The sequence below is a fragment of the Fragaria vesca genome, linkage group LG6 (genome assembly GCF_000184155.1).
Source record: "Fragaria vesca subsp. vesca linkage group LG6, FraVesHawaii_1.0, whole genome shotgun sequence".
NCBI lineage: Eukaryota > Viridiplantae > Streptophyta > Magnoliopsida > Rosales > Rosaceae > Fragaria > Fragaria vesca.
In genome coordinates this window covers 12,729,676-12,745,521 of record NC_020496.1, presented here as the reverse complement: position 1 = coordinate 12,745,521, position 15,846 = coordinate 12,729,676, and the positions used below count along the sequence as shown (strand labels likewise).

Sequence of the window (15,846 nt, the reverse complement as noted above, 5' to 3'; positions counted from 1 at the left end):
ACCGAGAAATGTTCTTAGGAAGGGCCAAAAACTCTCTTTTCAATTATCGACGTTTTTTTTGTTCTTTCTTTGTTATTCAAACAAACAGCTAAAATGCTACAACTAGTTTTTTATGAATTATGTCACTAAACCGAATGACACCAAAGTCTCTCAGCTGAATAAGATTGTCATTTCCCCTAAAAAAGAATATTCTTCTAATGCATCGAATAAATAAAAATTACCAGTTGATTTCCGATTTATGTTTTTTGTAAAGAGAACTCCCAAACAAAGGACCTAAAGAGAATTCAAACTTAACAACTACTTACAATATGGAATTTTACAGGCTGTAATGATTTCTAAATGACTTTTCAGGATTTCTATTTGTGCATTATCAACACATACAAAAACTGATTTGCCCTGATTGGAGCCAGAGCAAAGCAACATATAACAATTTTTATGTCATATCCTTCACGTTCAAGAATCGCAGTTAAACTCATTTACAAGGCAGTGACCATCTGCAAAATTAGAAAAGGTTTAAGAACCCGCCATAAAGTTTTGACCACACAACTGGTTGTTGTTTCCTGATCCAAAAGTGACGACAATCAGTTTGTGCAAGTCGTATACTTCAAATACGCTGTTCGTACCTCAAGGGCAGATTTTGGCCCACAGCCCGCATCAAAGCTTGCCGCCTGCACAAACAATTGGACCATATGAGAAACAAAGCAACGATACTGGGAGATGACAATGGCGACATGTATGACTGGAACTCTGCAAATGGCATTAACTGGTACACTGAAACCTTTTGAGCCCAGAAGGATGAACCAATTTCCTGAGGCCAAGGACAGACCACTGTTTTGATTAAAACACAACACAACTGAAAGCCCCAACTTGGAAAATGAGTTTTTAATTTCACTACCCGTCAAGTCTAGACTAATCTTCTGGCTTCAACCACTCACAGGATTAATGATGGCCTAGCGGAAGTAAGAAAAGGAAGAGATCAACGTCTCAACCTTCTAGATATCAGAAGAAAGGGGTAGGGAGAGAGAGAGGAGAATGAGGGTAAACTTAAATTGATCATGAACTGCCAGAAACAAAGTTTACAACTCCTATTTATAAGGGCTAATCTACAGATTCATCCCCTCTAGACATAGAACACTACCTCTTAATAAATAACATACTTAATACTAGATCTTAATACTTATTTCTGGAACAATGTAGATTGTTCCATTTATTACTGATTCATTGTATAATGAAAGATCATTATACAACGAATTAAGCAGCTCTTTGTTCTACATCAAATGAAAGCAGACATTTCACAAGCATCGCAGGCTACAGATCATTACCTCAACCAAAAAAAAACTTTCTAAGTTTCTCTACTTCAACATTGTAAACCATCATGGATACTTAGGAAAAACAAGTATCTGACCAATAAGATAAATTAGCTGCACCCTTGAAGATGACCTCGCTTACACACATATCCAAACACAAATATCTGTATTATATTTACCTTACCTATTTTCATTATGAGATATGCTCGAATCAGTATCAAGTAACTTCACGCATTTTGACATTTTGGGAGCTTATATTGACTGGCACCTTTACCAGACCACCCTTCGCATTTCCAGTAGCTTGTCCTGCAGAATTCCTAGTATTTGCTGTCTCAGTAGCTACCATGGACTTCTTTATCTGTCAAAAGGAAAGAAAAAACAAAATAAACATAACAGAAGGAACAGATAACAAAAATTGTTAACAAGCACATATCCAACTCAAATTCACTTGTAGACATAGGTAGAGATATATAGATTTCCATAACAAGGGAATACAAGGCCAAACTTACAGCAGCAAGACGCCCCTTGTGAATATCATTTGTAATCTGCAAAGCCATCATAAAAACAATCACAAACTTATCAACTATTATGGGGCCTTATTTTCAACGTTTGTAAAGCATCATTCCCATCACCCCCATAAGCAGAAGATTGGGTGCTTAAAAATATACTACAGAGAACAGAAACCAATTGATCAATTGCTTACCGGTTTTCTGTAGCCCTTAATTTCATCACCACCAAACCCAGGAAGAGTTATATTCCAATTTTTTTCTGTCAGAACGAATAAGGTAAAGAGGATTGAGCACTAGTACACATAATATGAAACAGAAAATCATTAACTTCACCCACATAACTAACCAAGATGTAGGAGTATGTCTTTTGCTTCCAATGTAGTTGATTTCCGATGCTTGGCTAGTGAGCAACTAAATGTTGTAATCTGCCCAAGGAAAACCATCATAGTGTCAACTTAAAAAATAACTAGGAAAACTTCTGATACAGGAACTAATCAATCACTGTAGAGTATTAATCAAAAGCAAAAACCAAATAGGACATAAAGCAAACTAAAGCAAGTGCTGGCTAGAACAACACTTAATTTCCGAGGAAAATACTCAGGTCCCAAGTCTAATTCCAGCCAAACAAGGCATGACATAAGGACATCCATAAGTACAACCAAACTTAAAAAAGAAGTGAATATTTGAAATTGAAGAAACAAAAAAAGAGAACGAAAGAAAGAAACAAAAAAAGAGAAACCATGAACATTGGGTCCTTTCCAGAATTTTGAAAAGAAAACCAAAACTGCTACCAACCAACAACAAAACCTTCCGATTAAAAAATAAAATAAAAAATCCTCTTAGAAACAAACAGAACTAATCTGAAAACATACGCATGAGTACTCAACATGTAAGTCTAACTACCTACCAAAAGGTGTTATTCACAAAATTCTAACTTAACAAGAGTGCTAGGCATAAACATTTGAAGAATGCAAGAACTAAAAAATAAAAAAATACAAAATGTAATATCAATCACTCACGGATTCTACAAATTCATCTGCAATGTCCATGAGAATGTCTTCAACATCTGGATCCAATCTCTCAGATGGATCAATCTGTCAAATGAGAAGAATATCAACAAGTCAACAAAAGGAGGAAAAAAAGAAGAAATTAAGTACATGAATTCTAATGGATACCCATCTAGAAATCATAGTTGGGGTTTGGAAAGCAATCACTTATAGCTTAATGTGAAGATTCTTTAAAAAAGAAGAAGATAAGACCAATATTAGAGCTGGCACTTACCATGCTAAAGGCAGTTTTTCCTCTTTAACATGCTAAAGGAAGTTTTTCCTCACTCATATTAGGATGGGAGAAAAAAAAAAGAAAAAAAAGAAGCCATATGTGCATAGTCTCCAACATGAAGCGAAAACCTTTTGAAGATTAGCTCATCCTTCCACAGAAATTTCAACAAGGCGAAGATATCTCACCTGGTTGACTAGCTCATGAATGGTTCTTTTACTAAGAATTCTGTTACCAGGTTCCTCAGTTTCTGCACTAGTGATTCTATTCTGCTGTGTTGATTGGACTGAGTTAGGCTGTGCTGCTGCAAGAGGGAAAGACTTCTGGTTTACTGGGACCTGTACCCTTGTATTTTGTTGCTGACGAGGTGAAGCTTGTGTGATCCTTGGGGGTGGAGCTTGTTGCCCAAAATGATCATGTCCTTGATGTGAGGAGGAAGGTTGTTGATGCTGCACAGATGGCATATGCTGTTGTGGTGAAGCTGTTGTGATGGGTCCTTGCTGCTGTTGCGGTGGAGTTGTAGGAAGGGGAAGGTGTTGCTGCTGTTGCTGTTGCTGCGGAAGATGTGATCTTTGCAGCATCGATGTCGGTGCAATCTGCTGCCTATATGGAGAGGAGGGTATAGGAGGCTTCCCTTGTGACCCAGATAACCATGGCTGACTATGAAGCGCCAAACCTTGAGATGTGTTTGGGGAACTAGGAGATCCCAATGATGAGGCTCTTGAAAGGTTATGCCCTTGAAAATTCTGCATACAGGAAATGGAATTAGCAAATATACTTATACAACTCGAAAAGAAAACGTTAGTACCTAATGCAACAACAAGAACATAGCTGTAATGAGCAGAGGCAAAAGAAATCAATATAAATGAACAAAGTCCAGCTTGAACCTGATAGAGTAAACTGAAGACAAAGATTTAACCCCTAGAGCATATAACTTATATACAGTAACGGAGTAGAAATGATGCTGGGCTTCCCATATTTTTAAAAATTGTAACAACACCCAAACATATTAAGTTAGCATGTACCATCAGATACTTTAAAGAGTGAAGACAATGAAATTGTCGTTCCAACACAGGTCATGTAATATTTAAGGTATCAATATCACCTACAGAGACAACAGGAGAATATCCAAGCACAAACAGTATACTGAACTTAGAAAGAAAAAATCCGCCTAACTGTACACACCAGCAAAACGCAAAGATAACTTCAAGGAAGAAAGTCTTCAACAAAGCCAATGCAACACAACTTCATCTCACGACAGTACACTGTCATGGCATCAAATGATATATCTAACTACATACATGCCAATGCAGTACAAACTGAATAAAAATTAGTGATTGGCAACTGGATACTGACTTGGGAAGAAGGGGACTGATTACTTGCGGTAGACGCTGGCCTAAGAGGGGATTGAACTGGTCTCTGTGGATGGTGTGGAGAAATCCCGGCCGGGCGCATTTGAGAACTCGAACCAAGCGAGCCCAACATCCCCATTCCCTGCATTCCTGGCATCGGCGGCCTCACCTATACATTGCAATAACAATTGAATCATCAATTCAAGCAAGTCCACCACACAATGTACAATAAGGAAACTAGATAACTAACTCTATCTAACTGAAAACCCTAATTTCAATTCAATTGGTTACTACACAGTTTTCTGCAATCCCTAAATTTCGAAAAGCCTAAACCTAAGCTATCGAAGTAGCAGGAATACAAAAGTTAATGAAACTAACCGATCTCACCTGAGAAGCATTGGAATTGGCGGAGGGTTCAGGCAGGCTAACTCCGGCGCCGCGGCCGAGGCCGCCGAAGTGGCCGTAAGATGAGGGATAGGGAGTGGGTTGAGGGGAAGGGGGGCTAGGGTGGTGTGCCGGGACACCGATGGCAATGCCGCCCCTCGGAGGAGGCCCGGAGACCGACGGCGCCGGAGGCACGGAGGAAGCGGAAGGAGAAGGGGAGGGCAAGTGGTGGGAGTAGTGAGGGGGCGGCGGCCATGAGCGATTCAATGCGGGCGGAGGCCGAGTCTGAGCGGGGGCTGGGAGGGACTGAGGGGGCGGTAATGATGGGGTTGAGGGTTTAGGGTTAGGGTTTGGGGACGGAGGGATTGGGGTGGGGGTTGAAGGGGCTGAGGCGGATGACGGCGGCGGCTGCGGCGGAGGCTGCGATTGGGGTTGGGGCGGTTCAGAGGTGGAGGGGATTGGAGGTGTGGTAGTGGTGGTGGTGGAGTTTTGTGGGTCCATGGTGGGATTTTGTGGGAGTTGAGAGGGAGGGAAACATGGCTCTTTCTTTAGATTGTGTTTGGGGTATTTATAGGGGACGTCAATTTGGAAAGGTCGATCCAATGTCAGATATTACTGCAGTGTTTTATAACTAGTGTAACCAAGGATTAAAATATCATCTGTTTTTTTAATCTCTTTTTTCTGAATGATCAGGGTCAATATATTTCATCGTATCTTCGATATTTCTCTGATATCATCAAATTTCTCTAATATTTAGGATTTTTACAATATATCTTTGATTTTTTTTTTGAAATTAATATATCTTCAATATATTAAAGAAATTATTTGTAAGAAAAAAAAAAAAAACCTAGGAGTGATATCCGAAAGAGAAATAAATCTCTCGAGGTATATCTCAATGAAGAGTGAGGGTCTCGAGTGATATCCGAAAGAGAAGTAATTCCCTCAAAGTGTATCCCAATAAAGAGCGGGGGTCTCGAGGAGAGCAGTATTCCCTTCAAGAGATATCTGGATGCAAATCGATATATTACACAATTATCAAACTTGGAGATGAGTGGAGGAATATTTGCACTTGAGAAAGAGAATCAGTACAATTAAAAAAGATAAGATGCACTGGTGAGACCGTAAGTCTGTGAGATAAGATAGAGAACAAGTTGCTAAATTATAAAGATAAGAAACAGAGAGAGAAATGTGACACCATGACATGAATGAAAGATTCACAATGGATTTACAGGAATGAATCTGTCCAAACAAGAGGAGAAAAAGTTGCTAAATTATAGAAATGAGAAATTGATTTGTAATATTTATATGTAAATCCAATAAATTAAATATTTCATAAAAAAAATTTCAAAATCCCAATATTGTTTCCCGAATATCCCCGATATATCAGATAACTCTTTTTTTTCAAAGTACCGATAGATACACTGATACCGATATTTTAATCTTTAGGTGTAACTACAGCGACTGTGACAGCTGGTGTAACTATATTGCAGTTACTTTGATCCAAGTAATTCCAGTGATGGGGACAACTCAGATCTTCTCCTAAGAGCATCTCTAATGGAGATTTTTTTTAACACATGACAAGTTTAACAACTACTTTTAAGATATTATGTTACCCCAGTAGAGGGTGATAGACTCACACTCACTTGAATGTGTGTTAGCCATATTTAGACAATTGTCAGTTTTTCATTTGGTAAAAGAGATACATGTTTCTCTCTCCTCACGTGCAAACGCTTATCATAGTGGCGATGGGGTGGCGAAGGAGAGGGAGAGGAATGAAGGGGTATGAGGCCACAGATGAGGCAATGATGGTGGGTGAGGAAGATGGATTACTGGATTTGGAAAGATCCATATGGATGGATTTGAGAGATTTGCAGGCAACCATATTCATGATTGTACTTTGTTTCTAGTTTTTTGTTAAAGATGCGAATGTCAAAGGGTAAATATGTAAGAAGGCTTGATCAACCGTAACAGTGTAAATCATTGCCTTCTCACAACCCTTCTTTGAGTCCAAACCCACAATCCTCATCTTCATGATTCATTCATAGATTTAAACAATTTTACAACAACCTTGGCAAAAGACTACCTTCCTTGAATACAAAGATATAAGCTGGCCTAGATTATGAAGTTGTGGAAGGAGAGAATGGCGAAATGTTTAATTAGACAGGCGAAGCTGGGCAATGAGCACGTGTTGATGGTGTAGATGGTGGGTCAGCAAGATTGAATGGCGAGTCTTCGAGGTTGGCTTAACGGCTTGCCAATGCGGAGTCGACACTTGCTGGGGAGAGTTGATCAGGGATGTTAAGTTTTGGGGGTTGTTGTTGGGAGTGGTGGAGGGAGGAAATAGGGGGCTTGGTGCGGAGCAAGCGCTTGCAACAACAGTAGTCAGTAGCGACGTTTTCTAGGGTGGCGAAGGAGAGGAATGAAAGGTAGTCTAAGGTTATGTTGCGCCTGGGATCGTGGTGTGAAAGGTAGGCGGTAGTTGGCTTGTGTTTGACTGAGACCGAGATGGTGGAAGGGCAAAGCCGGCCACCAAAGTGGCTGCTCTCTTGGTGATCGGTGTCGGCGACTTCGTTTCTACCCGATCTGAAGGAGGAGAGAGGAGAGATGGGTTTTGGGCCCCTAGTTGGTTTGGGCTGCATTTGTGGCCTGAATGGGGTAGCCCATCTCTTTACTCTTTTTCTCTTGGTATTTTGAGTTGTACACCAAGGCCTCGTTTGGTTCGTGGAAAGGAAAGTGAATCCTTTGTCTTTCTTTTTCCCACGGGAAGGAAAACATAAGGGAAATGAAATTTCTCGATGACTTTTCGTTCCGATGTTTGGTAACACAAGGAAAATCATCCGGAAAGTTGTTAATTAGAATTATAAAATAATATATTATGAGTAATAATGCAAGGAAATAAGATGGGAAAGTGGTTCCTATGGATTTTGAAAGGAATAGGATCCACTTTCCCTTATATTTTCCCAACCTTCAGGAAAGTATTTCATTTCCTTCAACATTTCTAAACACAGGAAATGAATAACTTTCATTTCCTGATGGTTACTTCCCGCGAAATAAATGTGGCTCAATTGCAGTCCTAGGAGAATTAGACTTTTTTTCAAAGGGGAGTTAGATTGCGACTTTGAAGTTCAATTGTGAAGGCTTAATAATTGAGCTTATATGTTTGTAGTGAGGGCTACATGTAAGTTAGTTTGTTAGCTTGAGTCGAATAGGTTTTGACGTAAGATGCTAGTTGATGTAAGTGTCTTTTAGATATGAAAAAAAAAGAAAAAAAAAAAACCCTTATATAGGGTTCCAAACCTATGCTTCTTCAAATATTCCATAAATAGGTAGAATCTGAAAGAAAACGAGAAACTTGACTTTAAGAATAATAAAATTATCTATTTTTTATTTAAAAAAATAGCTAAATGTATAGATGGTTCGATTATGGATTTATATGCCCAACATATACAAATATGATTTGAGTTTAGACACAGCCATCCAAACTAGTTTGGACACAAGTACTTTTCATTTTTAATAGTTAGTTTTGAATTAAAAACTCTTAAAAATACATACTTTTGCTTAGAGAATTGAAATAAATTTTATCTCGCAGGACAACAAGACTATTTGAGTTTAGGAATATTGAATATGCCGAAGACTTAGAGCAAGTCCACCCTTAGAGCAAAAACAAGACCCAGGCCTTAAGCCACTTTAAAAGAAAACCCAGCAAAAAAACCCAAGTCCACCCATGAAAAAAATGATAACCCAGCCTTCATTGGGTTAAGACCTGGGTCAGACGCATGACCCAGGCAAATAAAAATGAAGGCCTGGGCCTTCGTTGCCACATCAGCCCAGCAACTGGGCCCCGCTTGCAGAATCTCACTTGAAGAGGTAGAGCATGTGCAAAAAGACGTGAATACTGACGACGAACCAATGGGAACACGCGTGAAAGCGCGTTTCTCTCTTTTTTCAAACCCAACGGTCATCCAATTTGGACCATTGGTTCACTTTGAAAATGAAAAAGTCAAATCTGATGGCTCATGTAATTAAATTAAATTAATTAATTTGAAGGGAAAAAAACCCAACAGTCAAAATCTTTTAATTAACTTAATTAATTTAAAAGGAAAAAAACTGATAAATAAATAAATAAATTTCAATATGTCATTTTTTAAATTTCTCCTATAGCTTTCATCTCCTATAATTTTAAGTCATGAAATAAATAAATTAATTTCAATATGTCATTTTTTAAAATTTATTTATTACCTTTTGTATAATTTCAATACGTTATTGCCTTTTAGATAATTTCATACGTTATTCATAATTTTATTAACATATAAAAATATCTATTGTAAAATTAAATAAACAGTTACTGCCACATGACAACCCAGAAAATGAAACTGTGGGTGAAAACTGGAGTCAAATTTCATTGTCACGTGACGACCCAGGTCTCGCCCATGACCCAAGCCTTCCCAACGAAGACCCAGAGGGTGAACTTGCTCTTACAAAGTTCTAAGTCAGAAATTGATACAAGTTCCTGAAAAATTAGTAGTTTGCACATCTAGCTGTATATTCTTCTCAATACCTACCTACAATTGATGCGCTAGCACGGTCCACAGAATCACCCTATTCTTTCAGGTTGGGACTTGTCCCTTACAACCCTCTTCTTGTTGACTCTAGAATTTGACATCCTTGGAAGTAAAGCTTGTTATGACTTATGACTGTTCATAGATATATAAAATCGAAAGCCACGTATTCCACATTTGTGGCAGTAAATTCAAAAGCCAATCTGCGCTTGAGAGCAATCAGGTTTCCAGTACGATATGGGATTTTGATCAGTAAATCTTAACCACTGTTTCTGCTCCTCATGAGACCAAAGACTCATTTCTAGATATAGCGCTTTCATCTTCGAGAATTTGGTAGCTCGGGTTTCCATCCTCAAGTGAAGTTATAGGAGCAGATTCCTTTTCCCTGTAACAGCAATCAATTAAGTGTTTTTTTAGTAATGATTAATTCCAATAAGGTACTTCGACTAATTAAAAAATTAAACTGAATTCAAGGTCAGAACGTACATTACTGAATAGATGATGAGTCCGATAACTACTATTGCAAATGATAAATAGTATAACCAATCTACCTGCAATGGGAGTTAACATCTAGTCAGGTTCCCCTATCAGTGTGAGTGGAAGGTAGTACTTTCCTATTTTATATAAACTCTATCGAAGTGTCAGATCATTAAGGTACCTCCTGATGGTAGAAAAAGATACGAACAACCACAGCCCACATATCAGATGTGAGAATAGAGAGATTGAACAATGTCGCTCCACTCATCTGTAACAAAAGACCCATCAGAGATATTAACAATGAGCAGTTCAGAAAATTGCTTCACTTGCTAAGTTTCTAGTGAGCTCTGCAAGTCATAATTCTGACATGAAGCAGTGAATTCTACTGAGACTTGATCAGAAGGAAATTGACCTGAAGAACGAACGGACCAAGTGTGTAGAGCATAAAGCCTGCCAATCCGTAGCCAACAAAGGCCAATATCTAGAAGGAAAGAAAAAAGCAATGAATTTAAGAAGCAAGGAAATAATGTAATTAGAAAGGAAAAAGATCTTCATCTCATATATTATGTAAAAATGCAATGCAGTAACTAAAGTTTCTAGTTCCACTTTTCTCCACACAACATGTATGAAATAAAAGCATAATATAGAAAATACTACATGTCCGTAACAACTAATATGTTTACAGAACTTGGTTTATTTTTTACCGCAAGTCTAGATAGGTCTCTTCTTGCAAAAGATAATTATTTGATCTGAAACGTTACACTAGTGTTGGATTGTTGATTCATATCTTGTTGAACTAAAGTTCAAGCATGCTCCTGCCTGATCCTAACAGGACTCCCAGATCAAGGACATATCATTCTCACTTTTCAAGCAGGGTAATAATGGCCAAAGAAATTAGAATTATTCTTCAAACTCTCTAGTCCCGTGCTTATGCAACTAAACAACTACCTTGATGTTTCAATTCAAATTCCCAACACATCATATTTGATCAAGTTTATTAAACAATGGACAAAAGAAATGTAATTAGCATTTTCGCTTGAAGAATCCTAGTCCTAAGCTTATGTAAATAGACAACTACCTTATTGTTTGAAGTCCGTAAGGAAAGTTGTCTCAAACATCCAATAAAACAAGTCTATTGCAAATAGGCAACCGCTTCGTAACATGTTTGACAAAACCATACATGACTTAAACATTGACTGTGACCAACTAATTTTCTCATTAGATTAACAGATAGACAGTGGATAACTAATTTGTCACACATGATTTCATAGTTGTTTCTTGTATTTCCCATCAGTAGTTAAATGAGAATGCTGTAGAACATTGACAACAGGATATTAGACTAGGAACCGTCTTTTAGAACTCAAGTTGTGTACTAGTTCTGAAGTTACATAGAGAATTCCATGAATATAGATAGAAAGCAGGAGGACTATGAATTATATTTTCAGAATTGTGAGTTATGTACTAGTTTCAAAGTTACAAAGAGAATTCCATGAATATAGATATTGAAAGCACTAGTGCTAGACAGAAAAGAAGGAACGAACATGCAGTAACTCACATATATTTTCGGTCAAAACATAAACATATAATACAAAGATAATTTACTTACAATATCTGTAGACCACTCCACTGACTCCAGACTCTTTAATTCCAGAATAGATCTAAAAGAAGGTTAAGGAGGTATTAAAGAAATATTGTTCTCTAACTATGAATCATGGACATGGTATAGGTTATATGAAATTACTGTCTTGTATGCATTGTTTGACAAAAAGGATACATCTGACACACACTCACTAGAAATCCAAAAACACCAATCATGCATACTACTTCCATACGATCTCTTTTCTTCACACAAAACTCCTGCAGTTTAAGAAGAAGTAAATCAACTGATGCAATTAGAAAAAATGTAAATAACAGAAGAAAGAGATAATAATTTAAGCATGGGTCCAGTGGTTTTCCATGTTCTGTCGACATCACCACTCCTGTAGCTATGAATGCTCATAGGAAAAGAGATTAAAGTTTCAGGGGAATGGTTTCAAATGTTTAACTGTAACGTCTTGCCTACAATAGCTTCTTTTAATTAACTGGTGCCTATCTGCCTTTCATAGGATAAAGTAAGAGCAAATACACGCAAGTTTGAAAGAATTTACCAACCTCACCAACATTGCTCAGTGCAAAAAATATTGTTCCTGCTATGACAAGGACATCTCCGAGAAGAGGTTGTGAACCACCTGAAGGATGAATCAAAAATGACCAACAAGGTTCTACATAACTGGTATAAGTCGTGATAGATTCACTCTCTTTTGGAATCTCTTTTTTTTTATATACTTGGTATTGTGAGTGTATTGTGAGTGTGTTCCTTAGACCTAGATCTCTTTGAAGAGAATTATCAATTCATAACTATCAAACTCTTAGTCTTCACGATCAATAAACAAAATTTCAGACTAGTCCAAAAGGCCAAAGACAGAAAGTCACCTCCACCAGCCACCCCTGCATCAGAGAGGAGCACTACGCCAAGCCCAACCACACAGAGGACTGCACCAAACAACTGCCATAGGGAATATCGAGCTCCAAGGAAGATCCATGTGAGAAGGAGCACCCAAGCGATTGTGAAACAGTCCAATAATGTCACACTAGTGATTGATGAGAATTGATATGCTTCGTTTACTGCATTTTAAACACCACGTATGTTAAACTTGATCCCAAATTACTACTAGCACATAGACGTCCAACGACAAATTATCAAGAAAAAAAAATTTAAACTAGCATTACACTAGAATAGATCCCCTACACAACTAATGGTGAGTATTTGAGAGAAAGCCAAGGCATTAGTACTCACCAAGATAGTTCCCTTGAACATCCACAAACCCCAAGAGAAGATACCAATACCAAGAAACCTGCAAATCCCAAAGTTTCAAACTTCTTCATTGCACACTTCACCAAACAGAAAATAAATTGTTGAGAATAAGTCACTAACTTCAACTTCTCATCATATTGATGGAAGCAATGTTTGAAAGTTTGAGATCATACCCGTAATTTCTCACGCCTATGCAGCAAGATTCCTCCATAAACCAAAGCCAAAAGCAAGTAAGTGAACATGGTCTGTGTAATGGGAGCATCCACACCTGCATTCGCATCAAAAACCATGATCAAATCCAGAAAAAGCAAGAAACTCGGAATGGGTTTTTGTTTCTGGGTGTATTTCTATAGTTACCGAGATTGGCTATGAGAGACGAAGTGAAGCTCATGAGAGCGAGGACGAAGGAGACGAGCTGACCCAGGAGCAGCAGGTACAGCGTTCGCATGTTGACATGGCGGCTCCACCAGGTGGGTGATGGCAAGAAGCTCATAGCTCAGCTCTGAGAAGAATATCTCAGTTTCTGAAGAATTTCGTGAGAGGAAAATCATTGGAGGCGTTTGAATAATATAATTGAGAGAGATTTGGAGAATCTCTGGTGGTCTGGACTGGGAAGTGTGCATCTACCGTTCTTGGTTTTCTCAACGGCGGGACGGGGATAGTCTCGGCGGCTGTGTCACGTGCAGTATAGTTCATTTTCTCTTCGTAGTCTCACGTGGTTTTTATGTTCTAGTTTCGGAAGTGTCACATATTGACTGATCCCATAAGAGTTGGACATGTGTCACATATTGACTGATCCCAAAAGAACTTACCTTCAAAGGTGACATTTTTTTGACTGTCCACAGAAATTACAGTTGATAATTACGGAGTTTAAGTCTGTTTGGACTCTGGACTTGAGCAAGCTCTGTCCATGGACCGTGGTGTTTCGAATTTGCTATCTACGTCGTCCTATGAACTAGTTCAACTTTAACCTTGGATGGTTGGTCACTGCGTCGACAAGGATGATGATATCGCAGCTAGGAGGTTGAAAGCATATCAACCCACATTTTAACACACACCCTTGATTTGACCGTTCTGTGGCTGTATTAACAACATAAGTAGTTTCAATCACAAAAAGTAAATTGTTAAGAAATTAACGATAAAACTTATTAAGAAAAGTGTAGATTTTCTAATTATTTATCATTACGTGATTTTCCAAAGCTAAAATTAGTTACTCTGGATTACTTAATAGTTTGATGTAATGATCTAGCTTAACATGTCATCTATATGCTATGAATAATAGCAATGTAAGCCAAAAACTTTGGAAGATGAAGAACCGGTAGAGGGATGCTTTATTGGATGGAATGAGGTTAACTGAAACCTTATATCATGATAGAGTCGTATTCGAAACAGATTGTATGATGCTTACTCAGGCTTTACAACAACAAGAGTTAGAAATGTTTAGTTTGGGCGCTCTTATTGTTGAGGGGAAGGAGATAATGAGTAGACATGTTGAATTCAGAATAGCTCATATATACCGTGAGGCTAACCGAGCAGGCCATGTACTTGCAAACCACGCTTTGCATTTGAGTGAGAGAGTTGAAGTTGGTTTGTTTCGGAAATCTTAGAGAAAATGAGGGAAATACATAGAGGAAAACAGAAGACGAAGAAATGAAGAACCATTTTGCAAAGAAATTATTTCAAACACCCACCTACTTAATATTGATCCTACAATAGCACTGCTATCAATCCGGCCACGCATGACCCACTTATTAATCTCTTTTTTCCTTCATTTCCCTAAATCCCGCAGAACACTTTTTCCCTCTCACGCACAGTTCAATTATCCAAGCACTTACAACAACATGACCCCATAATGGCATAGTTTATGAAGTTAATAAGAACAAAATAGAAATGGATAATGAAGCATGATCACATAGTTTAAGGCAAATTAGACATTGAAAACAAGACAAGCTATTGCATCTCAAACACGACTTTGCTTAAGAATGCAACCAAGTCACAAAAATGTTGAAGGTGGAAGCTAGGGAGACTGGGTTGCTACGTTTGAACGGCACCTAAGTTTGAGTCTTAGTTAAGAATCAAGATCATAATACCACTTTTGATGATGTCGTCCTCTATTTAACCATTACTAAGTTTAACAACATTTCAAATTTCGCCTAGTTAGTGCAACTCTAACATATGTAGCTCGGTTTTTAACTTTCATCCAGAAAGCTATAGTTATCGTGAGAGAAATGAAACACTTGATCCTACAAATTTTCATCGAATTAAAAAGCAGGTTGTAGTTGAGCGGGTTGTAGTTGATTTGGTAGTATCCTCTAATCTGAGTTGACATTCCTCACGTTCATTGTGAAGTTGTTAGGTCCTATGATAGAGTATTAGAGTTCAAGATGTTGAATGAAGATTATTTTATTTTATTAAGAATGTCTCATAAGGTAAAGATTTGGTTGCAGTGCGGTACATATATGCATGGTAATAATGTCTCATAATTAGAGTTCAAGATGTTGAATGAAGATTATTTTATTTTATTAAGAATGTCTCAAAAGGTAAGGATTTGGTTGCAGTGCGGTACATATATGCATTTTATGTAAATCAATCTCCTACCGTTCAATTTTAACATTTTTCTATCATGTGGTTCACATTATATTACATGACATTTAATTCACTCAAACCCACACAAAGGTTTAGTTCAAAGACACGATTTTTGTTGTGTTATCCTCGGTGTGGAGAGTTACTAGACCTATCAGAGTATCTTTAACAGCTTTCTTATTTTCTTGATTTTATCAATTTTAGGGAATATTAGGTTGTTTTATAGTCCAATAGTTTTTCTATCTTATTCCCCAAAATGGGGATGGAGAAGAAGGAGAAGCAAGAGAAGCACTCCTTCTCCAAATTTGCAGCAAAGCCTTCCTTCCCCAAATATTAATTATTCACGTGCTCCAACGATAAGAACAAAAATCTAGAATATTTTATTGGGTAATTTATATTACAATGAAATATATGATTTTTTTTTGTTATTATTAATAATCATATAGTATTTTTTATTGTTGTAATAAATGCCGAAATCTCCAAAATGGATAAGCTGTTGGAGTTGGAGCATAAAATTTTTGGAGATTTGGCTTTTACTTCCCC

At 37.7% G+C, this 15,846-nt stretch overlaps 2 protein-coding genes across 2 annotated transcripts; both read right to left on the bottom strand.

The window, feature by feature from the left end:
- Positions 1-393: 393 nt before the first annotated feature.
- On the bottom strand, positions 394-5,331 carry LOC101314490. The gene is made up of 9 exons (XM_004305300.1): positions 4,834-5,331; positions 4,451-4,615; positions 3,283-3,840; positions 2,836-2,910; positions 2,163-2,241; positions 2,011-2,075; positions 1,817-1,852; positions 1,492-1,665; positions 394-668 (listed from the first exon to the last, which is right to left on the bottom strand). Exons 1-8 carry the CDS (start codon positions 5,329-5,331, stop codon positions 1,525-1,527), a joined length of 1,617 nt encoding a protein of 538 aa, XP_004305348.1. The 3' UTR covers positions 394-668; positions 1,492-1,524.
- A 3,876-nt stretch (positions 5,332-9,207) lies between these two features.
- LOC101298039 (solute carrier family 35 member F1-like) lies at positions 9,208-13,379 on the bottom strand. Its single transcript, XM_004302954.1, has 11 exons — positions 13,078-13,379; positions 12,894-12,988; positions 12,703-12,760; positions 12,339-12,530; positions 12,018-12,094; positions 11,641-11,723; positions 11,473-11,524; positions 10,279-10,347; positions 10,048-10,134; positions 9,876-9,940; positions 9,208-9,774 (listed from the first exon to the last, which is right to left on the bottom strand). The coding sequence occupies exons 1-11, from the start codon at positions 13,211-13,213 to the stop codon at positions 9,669-9,671; spliced, it is 1,020 nt and encodes a 339-aa protein (XP_004303002.1). The 5' UTR covers positions 13,214-13,379; the 3' UTR covers positions 9,208-9,668.
- Positions 13,380-15,846: the final 2,467 nt, after the last annotated feature.

What these genes read in the sequence shown, in the direction of transcription:
- LOC101314490 (XM_004305300.1), bottom strand. Translation starts at nt 5,331, where the DNA reads ATGGACCCACAAAACTCCACCACCACCACTACCACACCTCCAATCCCC. An exon ending in CAGATGAATTTGTAGAATCC is followed by an intron (nt 2,242 to 2,835) that starts GTGAGTGATTGA and finishes TTCCTTGGGCAG; the next exon opens with ATTACAACATTTAGTTGCTC. An exon ending in AGACATACTCCTACATCTTG is followed by an intron (nt 2,076 to 2,162) that starts GTTAGTTATGTG and finishes TCGTTCTGACAG; the next exon opens with AAAAAAATTGGAATATAACT.
- LOC101298039 (XM_004302954.1), bottom strand. Translation starts at nt 13,213, where the DNA reads ATGAGCTTCTTGCCATCACCCACCTGGTGGAGCCGCCATGTCAACATG. An exon ending in CTAGTGAGTGTGTGTCAGAT is followed by an intron (nt 11,525 to 11,640) that starts GTATCCTTTTTG and finishes ACCTTCTTTTAG; the next exon opens with ATCTATTCTGGAATTAAAGA. An exon ending in CTCATCATCTATTCAGTAAT is followed by an intron (nt 9,775 to 9,875) that starts GTACGTTCTGAC and finishes TTGCTGTTACAG; the next exon opens with GGAAAAGGAATCTGCTCCTA.